The sequence below is a fragment of the Asterias amurensis genome, chromosome 10 (genome assembly GCF_032118995.1).
Source record: "Asterias amurensis chromosome 10, ASM3211899v1".
In the NCBI taxonomy this organism is placed as follows: Eukaryota; Metazoa; Echinodermata; class Asteroidea; order Forcipulatida; family Asteriidae; genus Asterias; species Asterias amurensis.
The window spans coordinates 12,696,543-12,721,356 of record NC_092657.1 but is presented as its reverse complement, the minus strand read 5'-3'; the positions used below and the strand labels follow the sequence as shown (position 1 = coordinate 12,721,356).

The 24,814-nt window shown below is 38.4% G+C and overlaps 1 protein-coding gene across 1 annotated transcript in view; it reads right to left on the bottom strand.

Moving 5' to 3' along the window:
• Positions 1 to 2,794: 2,794 nt before the first annotated feature.
• LOC139942695 (uncharacterized) overlaps positions 2,795 to 24,814 on the bottom strand; it is a 65,533-nt gene continuing 43,513 nt past the window's right edge. The window contains exons 39-58 of the mRNA XM_071939499.1: positions 24,325 to 24,438; positions 23,706 to 23,825; positions 21,956 to 22,081; positions 21,256 to 21,348; positions 17,716 to 17,811; positions 17,253 to 17,312; positions 16,607 to 16,699; positions 15,860 to 15,955; positions 14,620 to 14,721; positions 14,248 to 14,340; positions 12,944 to 13,036; positions 12,347 to 12,448; positions 10,218 to 10,355; positions 9,441 to 9,550; positions 8,614 to 8,836; positions 8,227 to 8,317; positions 7,365 to 7,456; positions 6,326 to 6,627; positions 5,463 to 5,534; positions 2,795 to 4,557 (exon numbers count right to left, since the gene is read on the bottom strand). Of these exons, the coding sequence (XP_071795600.1) occupies positions 4,498 to 4,557; positions 5,463 to 5,534; positions 6,326 to 6,627; positions 7,365 to 7,456; positions 8,227 to 8,317; positions 8,614 to 8,836; positions 9,441 to 9,550; positions 10,218 to 10,355; positions 12,347 to 12,448; positions 12,944 to 13,036; positions 14,248 to 14,340; positions 14,620 to 14,721; positions 15,860 to 15,955; positions 16,607 to 16,699; positions 17,253 to 17,312; positions 17,716 to 17,811; positions 21,256 to 21,348; positions 21,956 to 22,081; positions 23,706 to 23,825; positions 24,325 to 24,438 (2,276 nt within the window). The 3' untranslated portion in view covers positions 2,795 to 4,497. The remainder of the gene's footprint in view (positions 4,558 to 5,462; positions 5,535 to 6,325; positions 6,628 to 7,364; positions 7,457 to 8,226; positions 8,318 to 8,613; positions 8,837 to 9,440; positions 9,551 to 10,217; positions 10,356 to 12,346; positions 12,449 to 12,943; positions 13,037 to 14,247; positions 14,341 to 14,619; positions 14,722 to 15,859; positions 15,956 to 16,606; positions 16,700 to 17,252; positions 17,313 to 17,715; positions 17,812 to 21,255; positions 21,349 to 21,955; positions 22,082 to 23,705; positions 23,826 to 24,324; positions 24,439 to 24,814) is intronic.

Here is a 24,814-nt window from a genome sequence, read left to right as displayed (position 1 = left end):
TGAAAACTTGGGAACTGAGGCAGATTTGTAACAGACATAATTGGCGAGAATTCAATGTTATATGTGACGATGGCCGATGAGGATGTTGGTGTATTCTTGTGACGTTACGTGGATCACGCATCCAAAGTGTGTGATAAGAAATGCACAGAGTCAAGGAAAACGTACTCAAAAACTTACTCAGTTTCGACACAAATTTCCCACGAAAACTTGTCCTGATGACGATGGAAATAAAGTTTGATGTTTTAACTTTACGATAATTCCATCCTCGTCGCCAATTGTAATGTTTAAGCCTGGATGATGATCGATGAACTTAAGTATCAATGCAGTGACAGACACCAGTACTTTAGTTGCATAATAGAACTGTTTGTTTATTTACTTGACCTCTGACCTTAACATAAAGTATGGAGCGCCTGTAACAAAGTAATACGATGCATGAACTTGTCAAATTTTGCTCGAAAAAATCTACAAGTCTATAGCCTTGTGAACTTGTCAAATTTCGCTCGAAAAAAATCTGCAAGGCTAAATAAGGCCTTGTGAACTTGTCAAATTTTGCTCGAAAAAATCTACAAGGCCAAATCGTGTCAAATTGTGCCTGAAAATATAACAGAACACTATACTTTTTCTATAAATTGTTTTATTCAAAATTTAGTAAATAATAACTTTCAATATTAATAATATTAAACTAGACAGCGAAGCTGCCATGGCGAGCTGCCGATCGCCAGATAGAACCAATGACTGACAGAAAAACCAATCATCTGATCAACTGATGGTCACAGGGGTGGAGACATTGACAAGTATGAAGTTAAGACCATTTAATGTTTTCATCTGTTCATATTATCTACATGTAAGCAGCAATATTTGATTGAAGTTTTAAATCTGTACGTCATTACAATAAATGGTTGGAAAGATGTTTTAAAAGTAGAGTACAATGATCCACACGAAATTGCCTCGAAATTGTGTGGTTTTCCCTTTGCTTTGCGAACTAACACGGTTGGCCATTTATGGGAATACAAAATTTGACTCCCATAAATGGCCAACCGTGTTAGTCGACAAGGTAAAAGGAAAATCATGCAATTTTGAGGCATATTTGTGTGGATCATTGTAATTTACTTTTAAAACATCTTTCCAACCATATGCATTTTATAGCAAACAGTTACAAGCGCTTTTCAAAGACCATCTCGACCGGCCCAAGGCAACAGGTTCCTTTAAGGTTTTCATTGTTTTAGCTCATTCAACTTGAACCAGTGATAAACTCTTTAAGTTTTATTGTTTCGTGTGAAGCTTCATGCAAAAAGTAATATTTGATTGAAGTTTCAAGTCAGAACATCGGTGCAATAAGGAGTTTTGACCATTTAAGGTTTTCATTGTTTCAGCTCATTCAACTGGAACCATTGATGCACTCTTTGAATTTTATCTTTTCATATGTATCTATACGACAGAAGCAATGTATTAAGTTTCAAGTCAGTACATCGTTGCAATAAGAAGTTATGACCATTTAAGGTTTTCAATGTTTCAGCTCATTCAACTGGAACCATTGATGCACTCTTTGGATTTTATATTTTCATATGTATCTATACGACAGAAGCAATGTTTGACTTAAGTTTCAAGTCAGTACATCGTTGCACTCAGGAGTTATGATCATTGTATGTTTTTATTGTTTCAGCTCAATCAACTGGAACCTGTGACAGAGAGATTAATTTTTGTTTAAACAAATTATTTCAAAAGTTTAAGATTTAAGTTTGAGTTTGTTTCTTTAAAATCCAGATGTCAATGTTTGACTTTGAGCCTGAAAAAAAAAACTTTAACATTTTTTGTATTCCAAAAACTTTAGCAGTTTTTTTATTCCAAAAACTTTAACATTTTCTTATTCCAAAAACTTCAACATTATTGGACAACTACGGTGGCTGATCTCCGCCAACAAATAAACACCTTTTCAGTAGGGCGTTTTAACGCCCTAAACGGCTAATAACGCCCTAAATTATGGCGTTATAACGCCCTAATTACGGGCGTTATAATGCCCTAATTAGGGCATACTAATGCCCTATAATAGGGCGTTATAACGCCCTAATTTTACGGCGTTATTACGCCCTATTTCTCAATTACGGCGTTATAACGCCGTAATTTAGGGCGTTATTACGCCCTGTAATTTAGGGCGTTATAACGCCCTATTAGGGCGTAATAACGCCCTAAATTACGGCGTTATACTGCCTTATTAGGGCGTTATAACGCCGTAATTTAGGGCGCTATAGGGCGTTATTACGCCCTAATAGGGCGTTATAACGCCGTTAAATTAGGCTGTTATAACGCCCTATTTCTCAATTAGGGCGTTAAAACGCCATAATTTAGGGCGTTATAATGCCATATAGGGCGTTATAACGCCCTAATTACGGGCGTTATAATGCCCTAATTAGGGCATACTAATGCCCTATAATAGGGCGTTATAACGCCCTAATTTTACGGCGTTATTACGCCCTATTTCTCAATTACGGCGTTATAACGTCGAATTTAGGGCGTTATTACGCCCTGTAATTTAGGGCGTTATAACGCCCTATTAGGGCGTAATAACGCCCTAAATTACGGCGTTATACTGCCTTATTAGGGCGTTATAACGCCGTAATTTAGGGCGCTATAGGGCGTTATTACGCCCTAATAGGGCGTTATAACGCCGTTAAATTAGGCTGTTATAACGCCCTATTTCTCAATTAGGGCGTTAAAACGCCATAATTTAGGGCGTTATAATGCCGTATAGGGCGTTATAACGCCCTACTGAAAAAGTGTTTATTTGTTGGCGGAGATCAGCCACTGTAGAAAACATAGCTAAAAACTACAAAACATGACTGACAAGTATATATAACAATCTCACTTGGGCTTGTCAGACCAAGAACAACTTAACTCAACGACTGAAACTTAAACCAAAAACTTTAACATTTCCACTGAGTGCGGACGGCCGGACGGACGGACGGACAGACGGACGGACAAAATCGGTATTACATAGGCTCGCATACTGCTAAAGCAGCTCGCCAAAAATAGTAAAAATAGATTATTTTGTACTGCTTGTCAGTTTTCAATATTTGTATAAAAAAATATAGGCCTATCATTATTTTATTCTACACAAATTTGTAAAACAAGTGTATAAATCATGTTACATTGTCTGTGATTGAAAGATGTAGGAATACATTTGATGCCTAGTACATGTCTGTGATATATTTTTATACAGGAAGTACTGAGGGCGAAGTACTGAGTATACAATGCTATACAGTGCTATCAAACATCTGTGTATATGGGTAAAAAACAAAATTAATATACATTTGATGCTGTTTAAAGATTCACATCCAGAAAGTAGGGTGGGTGGAGGAGGTAAGACTAGACAAAAACATTGCTCTTGTTTAATGATTGTGGCGTTTTCCCTGATTTCAAGGCATGACATTTTGGTTTATTTTTTCAACACATAATTTGATCTTCTGTCAGCAGATGAGGCACCAATTCACTTAGTGTAGAAAATGGTCCACACAAACTGGAATTGCGCATTATGCAATGCGAATGGCGCGCAAAGTGGGTACAATCTGAAACCAAACAATTTGGCTCCAAACAACACACTGTGCGCTGATTTTGAAGTATTGCCATCCAGCCGCCACAAGATGTAAAAATATCCCTCTAGATGCATTGCAGTACATTTCAAGATTACGTGCAAATCAGTTGGTAAGAACTCAATTGTGCCCACAAAAACATTGTTTTTCTTTCAATCTCTCTAAAGCTCCCCCAAAAATGCTTGGCGGTTTGATTGCTTTACCATACATTACAGTTGCAGCTGCCAACAAATTGTGGCCTATGCAATAAGATACATACAAATACAGAGTTTTATAATATTTTCTCTTCATACCAACATTTTAAACCCCAAAAGATATATTTTAAAGCTAACTTTCCAAAATTTCAGTAAATTTCAGTTCAAGTGAATAATGTTAAAGCCATTGGACCCTTTCGGTACAGAAAAAAATAGTTAAAAGGGACTTAGCAAAAGAACGAAGAGTGCGAGAGGGGGCATAAGGTACAAGGAGATTTGCAATATAAGACGGAGTCAAGCCGAACTGAGATTTAAATGCAATAAGTAGAATTTGGAATTGAATTCCTTGTCGAATGGGTAGCCAGTGAAGTTCCTGCAATAAAGGTGTAGTATGATCATGTTTTTTAGATTTCTTTTTAAAACACGAGCGGCAGCATTTTGTAAAAGTTGTAGTTTGTGGAGCTGGTGTTCCGTAACTCTTTATAATAGGGAATTACCACTGTCAAGGCGAGAAGTGACCAAAGAATGGATGAGCAGTATTATGTGATAAAGGTTTTCCGGATGGTATTAACAGTTCTTAAGTAATAGTATGTCGATTGACAGATTCTGCTGACAAGTTTATCCATGGATAGTGTGTTATCAAAAATAACTCCCAAATTACGCGCACAAGGTGGGGCGTGAATAGAGGCACTGTTACACTCCAGTCTCCTGTAAGCCTAATTTCTTCTGTATGCAAGAGGATTCCGTGCCACGAGGCCTGTATCTCTGTCTTCACTCTGAGGAAAGATATAAAGAAATAAAGAACAGTTAGTTTCAACCCTTTAAAGACACTGGACACTATTGGTAATTGTCTAAGACCAGTCTTTTCACTTGGTGTATCTCAACATAAGAATGCATAAAATAACAAACCTGTGAAAATTGGAGCTCAATTGGTTGTCGAAGTTGCGAGATAACAATGAACGAAAAAAAAACCTTTGTCACATGAAGTTGTGCTTTCAGATGCTTGATTTCAAGACCTAAAATTTTGAGGTCTCAAAATCAAATTCGTGGAAAATTACTTCTTTCTTGATAACTATGTTACTTCAGAGGAAGCCATTTCTCATAATATTTTAAATTATAACACCCCTTACAAATATTCTGTCTTTTCATTGGTTTAGAGCACGTCACATGGTATGTCTTAGTTTTACTAGACAGCGGCCGTGAGATCGTTGCATCGTTTGCCGTGTGATAGTCTGACGACTATCACACGGCGTGCAGTACCCAGACATCTTTTTACCCACCTCGAACCCAATCAGTTGTGCATCTGTGTATCTGAAACGCGCGTACGAACGATACGTGTACGAGGATGATAAATAGTCTGTTGGGGTGTTATAAAACAAATATTGACTGCTTTAACTTGTGCTGCGCCGAGGGAAAATGGAACGGTCCGGGGATCACCAAGGGAGTCATAGTTTTTACCATAGCACTCGAAGCAGTCAATATTTGTATACTATCAACCTCTCTCCATTACTCGTTACCAAGTAAATTTTTATGCTAATAATTATTTTGAGTAATTACCAATACGGTCCACTGCCTTTAAGTGCTATGACTGTGACATGCCCCCAACAATCGAACAACATAAGAATTCAGTTCACGGATTGACCGCTCGGCCACCATGCTTGAAATAGATAGTTTGACTTACCATGGCATCATGATGATACTGTGCCTCCATTCCAGTCACTACATAAGGCCGTATGAATTCTTGATTTGGGTTCTGGGGATGAGGGAAAAAAATCAAAATCAGTTAAGTCACAATGGAAGCACACTTACTCAAATGCGATAATCTTCTGTGAGTGCTTCTCTTAATGCTTATTCAAATAAAAACAGTTATGTGTTAAACTATATAGCCACCAGTTGTTTCTAAAATATAAACTTTGATTGGCTATACATGTAGTTTTTCCCGTATTTTTTTTCTGGATCCTTCCCTTTATCCCTTTCCCCTCTTTTTTTAAATAAATGGATTTAAGGTCCAGTTTGGATCAAAAGCTAAAAGGCCATCTACCCTACTCAATATATATATATATATATAAAATCATTTTGATAATGTAAAAAACTGTCTTGTCTAGCAAACTTTGGAGCTGAAAGTCCTACGATCTTGTGGATTCGACCCCAAGGTTTGAAATCCACCTGGATGTTTTTCCGCCATTGCTGAAAAGTAAATACGCCCAGCATGAATTGGTAATCGCACCCAGGGCGCCTCCAACCAACAATGTTGCATTGGTGTTTGTATTGGTTGCAACACACTATGACACCTTTAAATGACCTTGGCAACAGTTGATGTTGTGAGCAAAACAAAGCTTAGGAAAAGTTAGCTTTGAGCTTCTCGAAACAAATAGCAGGGCATTATGTGAGATCGTCTGTTTTCTTAACAGTAAAGGCTTCATGATGACCTCATAAAAACAATTTTCCTGTGGGTGTTAAAGATCTTTTTGGGGTCAAGTTCTGACCCCAAAGTGGCCATGCAATGCATTAACACATCAAGGTACTGATTACAAGTTGACTTACTCTCTGTAGGTATGGTGACTGCCACATAACTTGCATGAGTCTGTTCATTCGCCTCTGTGTCTCAGAGTTCTGTGACTCATCTGACGAAAGCTGATCACTATAACTATCATCCCTAGCGAAACCCCAGTTTTGTTGATGATCATAATATTGACTTCTCGCTCGGTAGTCTTTTCCAGGTCGACCTTCTTCATACTGACGTCTCATAAGGATACACATACATAAGAAGAGGGTTGAGATAAGTATGAGGAGGACGAAGCCACCTACAGTAATCAGTGCGATGGCTACTGTAGACAGGGGCTCGGCTGAGGAGCAAAAAAACAATAACAGTGAAATTATTACTATTGCAACGACTTTAAATTTGCTATTCATGGACATCTTTCATTTTCACACAACACTTAGGAAACATGTCATAGAATTATTTCTTAATTAGTTGTATTGGTAAAATGTTTTACCTTACGATGTTATGGCGAATTGTTTAGGGGGGGACTTACTTTTGTTGATGTGTTTAAATGTTTTTTATTATTATTATTATTTTGTTTTATTTATTATTCAACCTAACTTAAGCCTGGTTCATACTTCATGCAATGCGAACACAAAGTTTATTTTGACAACACAGCTCTATTTTGCTGCAAAGTTTTCGTCCTCAGTTGGGCACATCTCAACTCTTCCAAATTATTTGTTGCAAAATGAGCCAGGCTTTAGCCTGCAAAAATCTGATTTGCCATACTTTTTGGACTATGTAAAGGCCTGGTCATCCTCTTACAGGCCTCGATATCAAGAACGCACTCGATTGGTTGAATAAGTGTGGGCGTATTCTGCGTGGAGCAAATAAACCAATGGAATGCGTTCTCTTTGCGTCGTCATCGTTACCACTGCAGTGTACTTGGCCTAAGTCGCCCCCCAAATAAGTGGCAAGGCATGATGAAGGCGTGATTCTGAAAAGTATTTTGATCTACATGTAACCTGAGTTTCTGAAGATCATTTAAACAAAATTAAAACAAAATTATAAAGTGAGAAATGCACAGGTGGCTTCGCTTACCATCAGGGGTCTGGGTTGGGGCCTGCGTTGTAGGCTGGGTTGTAATTGTCACGTCTGTCTCACACTGATCACCAGTAAAGGAATCCAGACAACTAAAGAAAAACAAAATCAAATGATAGAATCAGAAACTGAATCATGTGTGATATTGATTTGTTTTTCTGAAGGCATTCTTTGCTTACACAGCTAGTGCGGAGTGTCCTTGTGACATTGGTGAAAGTAAGAGCTAGCAATTCTAGTAAGAGCGAGCAATTCTAGATTGTATCAAATCGAACATTGGTCTCAAGTTATTAGCGTAGACAATAGTGATTTCAAGCGCAGAATTTGGCAGTAAGCAAAGCCATAAAATTTGGCCTGGGTTTCATTTTGCCATATACTCATTCATTCAGAATTGTGTACATGTGTCCAATGCCTCTTGACCTGATCTAAACAGGGGGTTTAAAGGTCAAATATCTTGGAATGTCCCATGCAGGCATACAACTGTAGTTTCACAAAAAAAGAGGATATTAAAGAATTTCAACTATTTTGTAGTTGTATTTTTCAATTATTAATGGTAAAAATGGAAAAGTGGCATGCCTGACCATGGGGTGGGGATCCCGATCAGCGGGGTGTGGGTTCAGATCCCGGTCGTGACACTTGCTTTGTAAAATTGGGGAGGTAGTGCTTTCTGCTCTACCGGCCAGGCTTCGGATTGATGATACCCAAGCCTACGTCCATATGGACTGTAAAAGGGGTAACCCTGTTTCAGCCCTAGCAGTAGGTGGCAACAGCCTCTGAAAACAAAACAAAAATTGTAGCCCACACCTTGAAGTGGCCTTCAGGCCTTGAGCGTCTGGCACAAAAAACTAAAGAAGTAAATAGTTACCTGCAACTGTAGGTAAACATTGGGAAGATGCCAGCTCGGGTACAAGTGCCGCCATTTTGACAGTAGCCAACTGTGCAGGCTATGGATGCATCTGATGAATGGACAAAAATAAAATTCAGAAATTATTAAGAGACCTTATAATATGATGTCAACTGTTATTTCTTTTAAATTAAAGGCTGAACAAGAAAATGAAGAAACATTTTGTGCACCAATTTGCTGTAAGTTTAAGAAGAATTTTTATTGTTCCCCATGAATTCCAAAAACTTAAGAAGCGGAGCACGTTCAAATAAAAATAAAAAGTTATCATCATTGTTGTTATTGTTATACTTATTTGAGCAATGCTCCGTTTTTGTTTTTTTAATAGTAAGAGCAACAAACAAGTCATACCTTGTGCAGTGACGGAATTTTGTCTGATTGGAACTGAATTCCCCATGTCATCAATCAGGTTGGCTTCCAAGGCCAAGACATACACTGTAGCAGCTTCGGGTGGAATGGTTCCAACAGGGTAGAAAATTGTTGCTGTGACCACTGCGCTGCCATTATGGATCAGCGAACCCGTTACTGATTCAGCCATCAATGTCGTCGAGTTTTCGTCGAGCCTCCATAAAAGCTGATATAAAATATGAACAATGACAACATATATGAATCAGTTATCCATCCGCCTGATGTGTAGAGAGAAAATATTGCGTTAGATTGTACTCAGACTCAATCAACATCTAAGTGACGAAGTGAAAGGTAAAATAACAAGCCCGCCAAAACAAAACATCTGGCGCGCTAGGAATTTTTTTGATTGGTTAAAAACAAAAACAATGTTATACATTGGTTTGGTACTTTAATTGTAATACAGCATGACCCAGAAAATACAGCAATGAGTTTGGGACACTATGCAGCACAGGACAAACAACAATTAAATAAATGTGTACAATGTAATGTTACGATGAATACTAGGTCCTTTTGATAAAAGGAATTTTTCTGCTAAGTAAAACTCGGCAGGATACCATTCACAGATGGTACACTGGTAACATGACATTTTGAGTGGTCTGCATTGTAACAACTATTTTGTTGATACAGTTGCGCTTAGGTATAACTCCACAGAATGTCGCGTATGTGACCACACATTGTGATTGAGGTAGTTCATACAGGTTGCATTCACGACTAGGATTGCAATGGTGTTTTCTCCATAGTATTTCTCTTATAAGTGCACTTGAACTTACCACGCTTTCCATTATTGCGATGAAATTTTTGAATCTAGCTGAAGTTGGGTTGGCAAAGGCAGGAAAGAATTCAGTCAACGTTTTGACCACAACTCTTAATGACGGTCGCTCTGGATGAAGTGAATGCAAAAAACAAACCGTTAGGTTTTCGAAAATTTTACCGGTATAACCGGCGAGACTCTAGCGGGAAAAAATTGTGGGATAATTTGGCGCGATCCCAGATGGCAGGAATCCCGGTTAGGTTTCGATGGGATTCTGTTTGGACTTTGGGGTAACTCTAGCTCCTTTGAGTGATATATTTTACCAGGATTCCAGCGAGAAAAACTTGTGGGAGAATTTTGCAGGATTTTGCAGGATTCACATGGTATCCCGGTGGGAATTTGATGGGATTCCGCTACCGAATCTTAGCAGAATCCCGCCTTAACTTTCTATGGGGTAACTCTATAGCCCCTTTTAGTGATATACTTGGATCCTTCCTCCCTCTTCCAAAATAATCCAATACCACAGCTTCTCGAAACTGAAACTGTTGGACCCTATAGGCTGGGTATTTAATACACAGTGGCCCTGAGCTTACAACATCCTGTAAAGCGTGTCTATCTATCAGTCATAAACGCAAAATTCTTGGCATGCAATTGGGCCCTGACTCCATGTGAAGCTAAATCCATACAAAGGATTCAGGAAGCACTGGGTTTTGAGCGCAGCAACATAGATGTGAAGCAATAGAAAGAAATAAACCTACGAGTCGGATGAATTCTTGATTACTCTCATAGTACTCACGTAGACATTGGTCTCCTACTTGAATGTACCCGTCATAAGCTTGGCAGGGACATGTAAAACCATTTTGATTGTTGTGGTCAGGTGAACAATAACGTTCGACACCGGTACAAAGACTTGTATCTAGGCAAGGATTAACGACTGAAAGAAAGACAACAAAAACAGACAAGGATGTTTGTAAATGGTGTTTGAAGCTTCGTGTATAGTGTTAAAAATAAGCAGTAACAACATTATAAACACTAAATAGTAAACTTGCGGGTAAAACCATGTATAATATCTCTTTGAGGGAGTTGGCTCTGAAAAGAGACAGTGTGGTTTAGAAGTTTTGAACAGTTTACTTTGCTCATCTTTAGGAGATTGTTTATGAGATGTGGCCAGCTGAGAACAAATAAATAAACAAATAATTGAAGCATTAATGTTCCCTTTAATTATTAGCTTGTGTTAAAAGTTGCTGCTTGGCGTTCAGTTTTGCTCTCGACGCCTAGCCTTGCTCAAGGCAGTCGCATTATTCGCTCTGAAAAGACACCGCTGTAAACCCACCCGCATACCCTGTGCGTGGTGCGTGTGATCACACCGCATGACCCACCCGTATACACACTGTCACATCGTACGACTACTGTGCACACAAGTCATCCGCACTCGTACCACTAACCGCATGTGCGGAGGCCGTCAGGCCGACAGCCTTGTCGGGTCTGTAACTTCCGGGTTAAATGTGTTGTATTGAAAAATTTCCTCAAGTGGAAAAAATTGGGGGGGGGGGGCTCTCGGATATGCTAGTATGCAGCCATGAATATGTATATCTTTCATCAGACCTATCAGACAGCACAGGATGTGAGGCAAATGAATTATTCATTTTGACGTCCAATCACGCACGCCTATCATGCTCGCTGAGCGTCCGTGCTGGTGGTGTGTGATGTAGACATGTCTCGTCTTTCGCGGGCATTATGGTAATGAGCTGACCGTGGGAACTCTTCGCTTATTATAGTAATGAGGTCAGTGGCTTTAACACAGACCCTACAAGGCTGTCGGCCTGACGGCCTCCGCATGCGGATAGTGTACGGGGGCATCTTGTCGTGAGATGTTACGCACAGTGAATACGGGTGGATTTTTATACAGCGGCGGTCTTTTTTTCGGAGTGAATTATTCGACTGCCTTGAGCAAGGCTACTCTACGCCTAGCCCCATAAATCGGTCCAATCCACTCCGTATCCTTGGCCCCAGCACCACTGATATCAAAACCTTTCGGAAAATCATCTGAAACTCTCCGCATCATGAAACTTACGGATCTAATACTTCAGAAGTTGCAGATAGCACTATACTTGGAATCGTTCACATAGGTATCACAAATTTTAAGCAAAAATCAAGTAAATTTGTTGTGTGAATTTTCTCAACTAACGCTCTTTTACCGCTCATGCCGATTGTCCCCCGACCGTGTGCAGATTTTTTTCCCAGGACAAACGTGTTGAATCATCTGCACACGTTCGTCCTGGGAAGAAAAGATACCCAATCCGCGCTTTGTGTATATAAACATACGGACACGCGTCTGGGAACTATTCTTTGTAGTTCCCAGACGCGTGTCCGTATGTTTGTACACAAAGCACGGATTGGGGAACCATTCTTTGTAGTTCCAAGACGCGTGTCCATATGTTTGTACACGAAGCGCGGATTGAGTATCTTTTCTTCCCAGGACGAACGTGTGCAGATGATTCCACACGTTTGTCCTGGGAAAAAAATCTGCGCACGGTCGGGGGACAATCGGCATATCGGCATGAGCGGTAAAAGAGCGTTACTTGAGAAAATTCACACGCAAAATTTACTTGATTTTTACTAAAAATCTGTGATACCTATGTGAACGATTCCAAGTATAGTGCAACTATCTGCAACTTCTGAAGTATTAGATCCGTAAGTTTCAGATGATTTTCCGAAAGGTTTTGATATCCAGTGGTGCTGGGGCCAAGCATACGGAGTTGATTGGACCGATTTATGTGGCTACTCTACGCCCAACCCCTGCTCCCATCCCCCTGCTCCATACTCTTTCTTTTTAAGTAAATGTTTTGTTGTTTCAGTCTGTTCATTTACAAACTAGACATCCTGTCACCTATCCTATGCTTAAATGAATTATCAATTTTTTACCTGCGCAAGTATCCCCTGAATTAGCCTGAGAACAAACACACTCGCAATTGTCTGCATCAAAGGATGCTCCATTCATACAACTTGCAGCAGTAATAGGACAAGCTAAAACAAAACAAAAACACATCAATACAAAGTACACGATCCTGGAGAATTGTTAACTATTGAAAATTTATATTTAAGCTTCAAGCTGAAAGCATACTATTACAGAGGTGAAAGTAAAGCGCATTAAGACGTTATTGTGAAATGTGCTATGTATATTAACTTGTTGTTAATATAGTTAAACAAGAACCAAATAAACAAAATTACAAAAGATAAATTTATAAAATCAATACAAAGAACAGGAAACAGGACAGGAGGATAGCTCACTGTTTACATAAAGTGGTTTTTTTATCTCCTTTTATTATTTTTGACTGGTTTCATTTTCAATATTTTTCTGTTGTGAATCTTAGGGTAACTTTTTCAGGATCTTCAAATTTTACGTTTTTTTTTTGTTTACTATTGTGATTGAGTGTTTTAAATCAGCTTAATGGGGCTATCATTGGCTTTTAATTTTCTCGATTTGCTGACAATACTGCAAAAGATGGATACCGAACTTACTTGAACAAGTTGTTCCGCTCCAGCTCTGAACACAAGCACATTGACATGTTGCACTATCCAATGTTCCACCATTTAGGCAGTCAAGTGCACAATCTATAATTACAAATGGACAAAAAGTATGTAGCATTAAACATCTGTATGCTTTCTCCTTGTAGTAGAACCAAGGAATTCTCTCTTAAAGACAGTGGACACTATTGGTAATTGTCAAAGACCATTCTTCTCACTTGGTGTATCTCAACATATGCATAAAATAACAAACCTGTGAAAATTTGAACCCAATTGGTCGTCGGAGTTGCGAGATAACTAGGACAGAAAAAACACCCTTGTCACACGAAGTTGTGTGCTTTCAGATGCTTGATTTCAAGACCTCAAATTCTAAACTTTAGGTCTCAATATCAAATTCGTGGAAAATTACTTTTTTTCTCGAAAACTACGTCACTTCAGAGGGAGCCGTTTCTCACAATGTTTGATACTATCAACAGCTCCCATTACTCGTTACCAAATGAGGTTTTATGCTGATAATATTTTTAAGTAATTACCAATAGTGTCCACTGCCTCTAATTGACCATAATAACTCATATATGTAGCATTCAACATAATCTTATCGGGAGATATTGAAACTAATCCTGTTCCATTCCCTTCTGCTCAAGTATCACATCCTGCAACCAACAACCCTCATCAAGAAACAACTCAAGACATTTATCACCAAAATGTTAGAAGCATCAAGAATAAGTTGGACTGCCTCCACAGTGAGTTCTTGAGTAAGTTACATCCATTCACTGATTAACGAACCTGTGAGCGACCAATCTACCTCAAGGCTCTGATCCAAGGTGGCATTTGAACCAAGATCTACAGACGATGGTATTCTTAAAATACTCAAAGATACCAAAAATGCACTAAGTCAATATATTGAAAACAAAACCTTGTTTTTAAAGACACACAATTTTGTCTTTGATTTTTTTTTTCCGGAAAGGTCACAAATAAATAAAGTTCATTCTAGTAATACAACAATCCTTCAGAGAAATAAATCCATCTGAAATGCAATCAAAGTAAACTAAATATTATATGAAGATCTCCTTAAAAGAAATTTGAACTGAGGGCTTACATTTTTTGTTCTTAATGACTTCATCTTAAATGTTTGCTTGTATGAATATAGTTACTAAAAAAATACCAATCACATGCACCACATATGCACCTCATTTTAAAGCAAATGTTTCTGTTTAAGTTATAACTCTTTATGAAATTATGGTAAATTATTGGACATGGTCTGAAAAGGACCACACTGCCATGGAGAGTCAACCTACCTGTACAAAGTGTTCCAGTCCAGCCTTCATCGCAGGCACATTCACACGTTGCAGCAGTCAATCTTCCACTATTTTCACAGTTTATTAAACATTCTGAACATTGAAAACGAAACAAAAACTTATCAACCAATATCTGCCAAACTTCAGAATTTCGAATGCATATTTGGAAATGTGCAGCTTCAGCAGGAAATTTGTGTTAAGTGTCAGGGTACTTTTTGTAACATAAAACACAATGTCCACAGATTTACATTAAACTTTCAACAGTTTGAAGATAATGATGGTATAAAGTTTCCCTTAAATCATTACTTGCTGAGGAACTGTAGTTTTTGGAAAAAAATTAGTAAAAAACAATGTCACAAAAATCAAGTGTACCTATACAAAGTGTTCCTGTCCAGCTTCCCGTACAGCCACACTGACATGTTGAACTATCCAGTACTCCACTATTTGAACAAGAGCTACTTGTGAGTGAACAATCTGCAAGATTACAAAATGGTGAAATAAATTAGTAACATATGTCTGCCGAACTTATTACTTCCTGTAGAACACACAAAGAACTACCTACAGGAAAACCAGCTAATAATAACGAGGAATTTGCTAACGCGCCTTTTCCTAAAAATACCAAACGCAGACGTGAAAAAAAGAAACTTGATGGTTGTTTTTTATAAGTTCTTTCTGAACTAAGAAATGGAGATGTATTTTCTAAGATGTTGTGGCAGGTCATTCCAGAGCTATGAAGGAAAGGAAATCTACCAGCATGATTTTTAGTTAGAGCGATAAGTTTGTGTCTTTCTCATGCTCTTGTGATATGAGACAGGCAACATTTAAAGAATCTTTTTTTTTTTTTTTTTTTGGGGGGGGGGGTATTTATTATTATTATTATTATTATTTATTTGACCTCAACAATACAAGTTATATATAGGTTATTTTGGCCTTACACAAATCTTAAATTTAAGCACCTTGCATTGACAGGCAAGATACTACAATGGTCATCTGGGAAATATCGCATTTTGTGTTATAGCTTTCAAATATTTTCAAGAGTTATAAAAACTTAACAAGTTTTTGGTGATGTTCCCTCTTTTCTACCAATCATCATAAAATATATGTTTTGATTTGTTCTTTCATTGATATGCGCATAGATTCAATTAAATCAATTCAGTTCAACAAAACATTTATTTTGGTATTGCCCTAACACGACAAAATTACATAATTGGTGTTTTTATAATATCAGACCTAACAGTGACTGTTATAAACAGTAGCAAACATTATTAACAAGTCAGAAGGGCAAAAATTAGGATTGGGTGAAGCCTTGGCTTTTGTACCCTAACCTATTGAGAGACTAACACTGCATGTAAGACTCACAAACACAAGTGTACCAACACTACCAAAAACGAGCCATCATTGAATTGACTAAAATCATGAAGGTGCAGTCTATCACATGGCCTATGCCACAGAAGAAATACATTACACATTGTGACTTTAGTGTCGTAACCTGTAGGCCTATAGGGAGATGCTTTTTTAAAAGAAGACAGTGAGGACATTTCACTTTGCCGTTTAAGCAAATGTCTTTTTGCAAAATGTTCTGCTCAAGCGAACTGAAAACATCAAGCCTTACCTGTACAAGTTGTTCCTGCCCAGTTTCCATCGCAGTCACACTGACACATTGCATCAATCAGTGTTCCACTATTTGAACAGGAGTTGATTGAACATTCTGCAAGATTGTATAACAGACAAAAATTCTTATAAATCATGCAGCATTAATCATCTGGTATGGATGCTCATCAATGATGTAAAAATAAAACTCAATTCTGCCTCCCTAAAGGCAATGGACACTATTACTCAAAATCACTGTTAGAATAAAAACTTAATTGATAACAAGCAAAGGAGAGCTGTTGACAGTATAAAACATTGTGAGAAACAGCTCCCTCTGAACTAATGTAGATTTGGAGAAAGAAGTAATTTTCCACAAATTTGACCTCAGAATTAGATTTCTTTTACGTCTCGAAATCAAGCATCTGAAAGCACACAACTTGGTGTCCAGTGTCTTTAAGGCTATGAAGCTTTTATTTGTGAAATAAACCAATCAATGAATAGATTTATAAAAATAAATGAATCAGGCATATCACTTAGTAGCATCGCTTGAGAAAATACAGCAGCCAAAAATTAATATGGTAGCAGTAAGTGGTGACTTTAAACTGAAGAATTGGTGGCCAGTTTGAATTAAAATGTTTGGCGACCATCTGTGAAAGAAATAACAATAATCCTCTTCTTGGAAAAACTTAGACGATCAACTGGTATTTTTTTTTACTTGGCCTAAAACATCCCAAAACATGTAAAATGTTAAACGCAAAATGGTTCTTACCGCTGCAGGCCTGTCCCGTCCAGTTGTCTGTACATGAACACAAACAATTGACAGTGTCAAGCACTCCATTATTTTGACAGGTGAATGGACAAACTGCATATAAAGATAAGGAACATGTACAGGATTAGATTATATATAAAACAAATCTAATAAGTTAAAGTGGTCAAGTGGTTTGACTACAGAACTTGCAATCACAAGGTTGTGGGTTCGAGTTTTCCCAGATAACTGCTGATTTCAAAATTACTAGAATAAATATTGCCGTTACTTAATCACAATTTCTTGATTTGTACAATTCATAATCATAGACATTTAACCAATGTTTGTATAAGAGAGATAAGCTGTTGCCAGCTTGGTGTTTGTATTCCCTTGTGGGAGTTTGCTGAGTTCCCTTGATGGAAAGATCATCTAAACAAACAAACAACAAACAAACAAACAAACAAACAAACAAACAAACAAACAAACAAACAAACACACAAACAAACAAACAAAAACTAAACAAAAAAACAAACCCCTTCTCTATGACATTACAAGACCCAAATGGTTTTAAAAGTATTTTCATTACAAGGGTTTCATTTTGTCTCGAAAAATTAAAGTCACAGGGAAAATTGGATTGAATTTAAATTGGTAAATAAAGTGTTTTTTTTACCAGAGCACTCGCAGGTCACGGTATCAAGATCCTCGTCGGGACCACAAGTTATGGCACAATCTGAATAAAATTATGGAAGAAAAGACAATTAGTGCCGAATGTATTTATAGCAACAATTAATTCTGAAGAAATTACTTGTGGCGCCAAAAGTATATTTTTTTTTACTAAACATACGCAATGGGCTGAATGAACTTGTTCACCATTATTCCCCTACTCGGACTCTACCATATTTTTATAGCCACAAATCTTTTTCTTACGCCTCACCGTTTCGTAGTCTTCCTGTGCAGATTGGTAAGACACTGCTCTAGAATTGCCAGGGTCATGGGTTCGAATCCCACACGAGTTATGCCTGTGATGTTTGTTTCACAGGACTCGGGAAAGTATACAGTGCTACCAAACATTGGTGTATGGGTAAAAAACAAAAATTAAAAATTCATATCCAGAACATGTTGATTAAGTTTACCTGAGCATGTTTCTCCACTCCAGGGGATGTTTTCACAACCGCAACTACAATCCGCATCATTCCTTACACCTTCATTCATGCAAGACAGTGAGCATTCTACAAAAACAAGAAACAATTGTTTTTAATCCAAAGCCAGTCCCTTCTCTTAACCCCCCCCCCCCCCTTTTGGCCCCTACACTTTGTTAACCTCTTGCTTTTTTCTGCATGCTATCAAACCCTGTCATGTATTTCCACTTCACTGCTTATGTTTCACTTAGTTACCTGTTCATATTTGTTGTATTGTAATTTAGCCTTTAAGAAAGACTCTGCTAGGGTCGAAACATCAGGTCATTAACTATTTTTTGCAAAACTAAATTCCCTGAGGTGTGTGGAACCTTTTTTAGTAAGACTGTAGCTCTTAATAAAGTCAGGCCAGGGAATACTTTTTAAAATTACATCGCAGTGCAGGTCATTTGGTTGATACGTACAATGTACAAGTCATTCATTTTGTTTAGTAATTAAATGCACAATAATAATAATAAAAATAATAATAATAGCTTATTCTTATATAGGGTGTTTCATAACTAAAATAAATACCAATGTGCTTTACAAAAAACTACGGAAGCGTATATAGGACATACTGGAAGAAACAAAAATCGGGCCCCACCATTTCGCCCGGATTAGTAATTCGCCCGGGCGAATTAGTAATTCGCCCGGGTGGATTACTAATTCGCCCGGGCGGATTACGAGGCCGCATGTTTACACAGGGCTACATGTATGATTTCACTTTTACTTAAACAAACATCACCGGATAAAAGTTCTCTTTAACCCCTTCCAGCCTCCTTTTTCTCCTTCAACCCCCCCCCCCCCCCCCGGTGTTGGTTTCTATACAAATGTTCACTGAACCCAATAAGAACAATGTATTGGATCATTTGGTTTAAGGAGCCATCTTGAATTTCAAAATGACCGCCAATGGGAGACTTTTGGGACGCTTGGTGGCAGCAGACTTCCCAGGTAAAATCCATTGGTCTTGGTAATATGCGCATGCTCAGAACTACACAAACAATGCAATTTACCTGGAAAGTCTGCTGCCACCAAGCGTCCCATCTCCATCCCAGCTAACTCCGACAAACTGGCCCAGATCTTGCCCAGATATGACAAGTCCTAGCCTGCTCTGGGCCAGTTGATGATATTGTTATCTTGGTCTGACCTGACCGCACCAATTCAGTTGCTGTCAGATCTGGGCCATGTCTGGCCAGACCAGCTCCGATCAAGATCAGAATGCCAAAGAATGGCAGATCTTGGCATGGTATTGCAAGACCAGGTAACCCTAATGTTAGGTCTGTGTCAGGTCATGCCACACACGTTTAGATGGCGTCAGAGACATGGCGTCACATATTAAACACATATTGCCATTCTTTGAGTATGTTCGGCCAGATCTTGCAAAGATCTGAAATCATCAGATCAGGTGTGGCAAGACCTGGCATAGATCGAAAACTCATTTTCCGGGCTTGGTTACTTCTGGCCAAGATCTGACGTCATTTGACCTGGTTTGGAGGAAACACCTTGCCCACATTTGCCATTATCTGAGCTCGTGTGGCCAGAACAGGCAGAGATATAAAAATATCTGATACATTGTGGCCAAACCTGGCACAGGTCTGACATCCAGATTTATTGACCTGGCCTTCCTCGGCTCAGATTTGAAATCAATTGACCCGGTATGGCCAGACCTGGCACAGACTAAGAAGATCTGACCTGGCTTGGCTTAACCAGACCCAGATCTAATACGGAATCGGTGTAGTCTGGTCGGGCCCAGACATATCAGTAACTGGCCAAGACCAAACCAGGGCCTGTCGCTTCTGGGCAATATCTGGAGCCAGTTTGTCATAATTAGCTGTGATGGATATGTTTTTATTTGGTTTGTTAAACAGTAAAACTTGCCAGTATACCTACATCTATGCGTCTCCACAGACCAAGATATGTCAAACAGGCACATTTAATTGGAAGCCATTTTGAAATTCAAGATGGCTCTTTTAACCAAATGATCCAATATTATAACCATCCAATTGGGTTCATTGACCCTGCAAACATGGGTATAGACACCAACACCAAGTTTCTGTGAGGCTCATCATAGACCGTGATACAGGCAAAAATGCATTTGATAGGCGGCAATTTTGAAATTCAAAAAGGCGGCCTTAACTTCATGATGTAATATTGTTTCTATTGGTCTTATATTTATATTATTATATTAAGGCTAGCTTGTGTAGCTTGATAGTCATTGCGAATGTTACTTTAGTCATCAAAAACAGGATTTTCAACAACATTGCCAAAGTTAAGGAAACAAATACATAAAAAGGCGGTCATTTTGAATTCCAAGATGGCCGCCATCTGAAACAATTCAGTTGTACCTTTTATGTTATTCTAATCACAAAAATCACCGTTTTATGACATTCAATTGAATTTCAATTTTGCCAACATGTATTTTCTTGTTTTGTAAGACCTAAAGAAGGTATCTAGCTAGGTGGCATCTTCTAATCATTTATTTTCTACGGATCACCATATGCTCCTGGACTAAAAGCAGCTTTACAAACTGGAGCTCACAACCATGACGTTTTGAGAGTGGTTTGTGTCGGGGCTTTTCGCAAATCTATCAGAAGACTCTTCAGGATGGTGTCACATAATCACATTTCTTGGCACATACTACCAGACGAGCTGCCCACAAGATTACTTGTATTTTCCTTTTCCAAACAACCACCCGCCCCTCCCCTGTCGCCGGATTTGGTTTCGAATTTCCCGCTCCAGAATTATTTTGGCCTTTGGTACTTTCTGGATAGTGTCGGTCTCCCTCTTCCCCGCACTTTCTATCTTATCCAAACCCCACCCCTACCAACACCAGCTGTTCTACCTTGCCCCCCTCCCTAAAAAGAACTTTCTACAATACATATTAACGCCTCATACGTTTCTTTTAAAGCTTGGATTCCAATACATCTCTCTCCATGTAATGAGGAAAAATTATAAAATAATTAACCTTTAGCTTTTTGAACGTGTTGAGTGTGTCCCGGTTTTACTATTTACTGTGCTTGTCCCCCCTTCCCCCCAAAAAAAACAAACAATAAATAAATAAATAAAAAAACATTCATAGATGCACATGTTTTCTTCCATCAAAACAGATTTTTTTTGTGGTCATAATGTTCTCATCTCCGGGTCTGTTTAAACAGGGTTACATGTATGATTTTGCTTTTCCCTTAACACACGGAATAGTAATCTGCCCGGGCGAAATAGTAATCCGCTCGGGGGAAATAGTAATATGCCCGGGCAAAATTGTAATCCGCCCGGGCGAATTAGTAATCCGCCCAAAGACTTAGTTCGTACGGATAGCATATGGTGAGGAGATGTTGTGAGGAGGAACAGGGTGATCGGGCTGGTACATACGGGGTGATGTGGTCAGACAGGTAGCTGGGGCATGTTCCATGAATTGCTTTGAGTATGTGTTGGCATGGATTTCCTCAACATGACATTCTGAAACTTTGCATGTGAAAATTGTCATTTGAACAAACTTACCAGTACAAGTTGGGCCACTCCAGGGTGAAACACATGTACACGTACATAATACATTATCAAGCTCTCCATTATTTGAACATACTTGAGTACATTCTGGACAAGTGAAATAGAAACAAAAACATAGAAATTAGTATAACATATTGTTTTCAAACATTATTAACAAAGAGACTTATTGTATTGTCAATCAATCAATCAATCAATCAATCAATCAATCAATCAATCAATCAATCAATCAATCAATCAATCAATCAATCAATCAACCAAACAATCAATAAATCAATCAATCAATCAATTATGTATATTTTGTAAATGAATAAAGTGTCTGTTTTGAAAAGTGAAAACAGTGACATTGTTTCCAAATTTACTATAAATTTAAAAGAAACCGACAGCAACAAAATGGGATCTTCACTTTTGGCTTGCCTTTAAGAGACTGGGTATAGCATTCTATTTTTTATCCAGAAAGCGTGTCGCCATATGCTCCTGATTTTACAAGTCTGCTCAAAATACAAGCGAAAATTGGAGAACATGCATCAACTATCGCGGGTAAACTTGCACAAGAGGTCCCATTCTCAATTTGCTTGGAATCTCAAAAACCCCGGATGAACTGTAAATAAGTTCTGTCTAAACATTTAGGGAAATAAACGCAGATGCACCAGTGCCTGATGATGAGGGGAACGGTGGGAACTGTTTCTACCCTTACCAATTTCGCAGTCGTCACCGAGGAAACCAGCTAGACAGATGCAAGTGTAACCACGAAGGTTAGCGAACAGGTTGTTGTTACAAGTACCACCATTACCACATTGATTGGCAGGGTCGTCACATGGTGCTTTGGAGAGTAATGAAGAAAATGTTTAGTTTAAATAATCTGGGGTGAAAGTCATTACTAACGAAAAAGTCTGAAACTTGGACACAAATTCAAAAGTATGTTGAAATGAAGCCATTTCTGGTAACCCCTGAGGTTATAGATTACAAGGAGCTTTTGGAAACAGCACCCAAAGCACTAGAGAAATAGACCAATGAGCAGGATTTGTTTTTTTGTGTGAAAAAAAATATTGTCTGATTTTCTTGACCAGGCCGACATAAAAGGTCTGAATTCAGTCAAAAGTCTGAACAATCTCATCCCTGAATAATAGCACTGCTTTTAACAAAGTTAGGGCAAAAATTAGGGATAGCTTAAAGGAACACGTTGCCTTGGATCGGACGAGTTGGTCTATAAAAAGCGTTTGTAACCGTTTTTTTATCAAATGCATATGGTTGGAAAGATATTTTAAAAGTAGAATACAATGATCCACACAAGTTTGCTTCGAAATTGCGTGGTTTTCCTTTTACTGTGCGAACTAACACGGTCGGCCATTTATGGGAGTCAAAAGGTGCTATGTATATACAAACTTTCAGAAAGAAAGGTTATTGCAGTAATGAATTTTTAAACCCAATTATTTAGCACCTTATAAGGGTTTACAAGCTACGGCGCATACAGCAGCCACAGCCAGGAACACAGGGGTGAACCCCTTCTCTTTTCGATAAGTGCACTGGGTTCTTTTAAATGCGTTACACAACACATGGGACCAAGCAATGGCTAGCTTAAGGACACAAGTGTCACGACTGGGGATTCGAACCCTAACTCTGCTGATCAGAAACACCAGAGTTTGAATTCGTTGCTCTTAACCGCTCGGCCATGACACTTCCACATCTGCTCTAGGCAAAGGTCTTGTGCTCAAATCCAACTCAAGTAGTAGGACTTCCCAAAGAGCTGAACACATGTCCGTGTTCAACACAAATAATTTAGCATGATTTTAAAGTACAGTGCAAGGGAACTTTTTATGTACTACAGTCAGCACCATCTTTTCTACAACAAATGAAGCAAGGGCAAAGGATATATTGGGAGTACAATGTATGTTATAATAATAATAATAACCAGTTTTTATATAGCCCTTTTCACACCCGAAGGGGCATCTCAAAGCGCTTTAATAATAATAAATAATAATATGAACACTTATAGTGCGCCGGTATCCACCACAAGTGATGCTCATGGCGCAAGGAAGAAACACAAAATTAATGAAAAGCAGCTGTGAAAAAGTGGGTTTTGAGGGCCTCTTTGAACTTATGAATAGAGGACATGTTACGGATATTAAGAGGCAGATTATTCCAAAGTAAAGGACCAGCATGAGAAAAAGCCCTGTCACCCCAACTGTTGTGGGTGTGGGGAACAACCAGTAATGACAAAGTGGATGATCTAAGACATCTGGAAGGATTGTAACGGGTAATTAATGGACAATTATACTGAGGAGCAGAACCATGTAAAGAATGAAAAACAAGCAGAAGTAATTTGTATTGAATGCGATATTGAACAGGGAGCCAGTGAAGTGCATTTAAAACCGGAGTGGTATGGGTTCTCCTGGAGGACAAAGTGACAGAGTAAACGGTCTCAGCTCCCTGGGGAGTTTACTTACCCCTTTCTCCACAGTTGGTGCCTGTGAAGCCCGGACTGCAGGCACAAATGTAGCCTGTGTTTGCTGTTACATCATTAGTACATGTCCCACTATTCTGACATGAAGCAGTAACACATGGCTCTACAGATACACATGACAAGTAGGGAAAAGGTCAAGATACATCATCTCAAAAATAGAAAGGAAATCTTTCATTACAGCGTAATAATAATAATAATAATAATACCAAAACTTATATAGTGCCCTTATCATTAAGACGTGCTCTAGGGCGCTGATTATTGCATTAAGGGCAAACTCAAAAGTAAGAAACGGAGTTCATTATTGGGAGTAAACGTTCTAAAAGTTATTCAAACTGTTAGTAGTTTTGTATAATGGCTTTACAAATTTGTATCATTTTGTTGGGAAAGTAAAATTTGGCCATTATATGAAAGAAAAATATATTGTATAAAGTGTATTCTTATTTTCAAGAACTTTGAACACATAAAATTCAATAAGAAGATTTAAACTCATAGTGAAATAGAGTCTGGAGTTTGAGTTGTTTTCTCATTGATGAATTGCGTGAGACTACAGTCTATATTCAATGAAATGACCTGTCTAATGGACTTATGTAATGTATACTCACGCAATTCACAGTTTTGTCCTGTGAACCCTGCTAGGCAGCTGCATGAGTACCCATCGCTGGCTGTATTATCACTTGCACAGGTGCCACTGTTCACACACGGACTGGAATCGCACTCTGCAGATACAAAGTAAAAAGGTTCTTTAAAGGTAGGGTCATAGATAGGTAAATGTACTTCAACAATTAAAGACCATATCAAAACTTAAAACTTACTATTTTGATAATGTGTAACATTTTGAAGAAATTATTCAATTTGAAGGACTATGGAGTGCGTTTTGGCGACCATACCCAGAAACATGTTTGAGCATTGGTCATCGGTTGAGTGTTTTCACGTGTTCAGTTGAACCGCGGTGGCGAGGCTGTTCAGACCAAATGGTAACTAACTTGTTGAATTGGCTGGGTTCATTTGGGTTGCCAAAACGCACTCATAGTTTAGACTGTATATCCCAAATATGGATTATTATTCCTGAGTGTGGCATAATTGCTCCAGAGT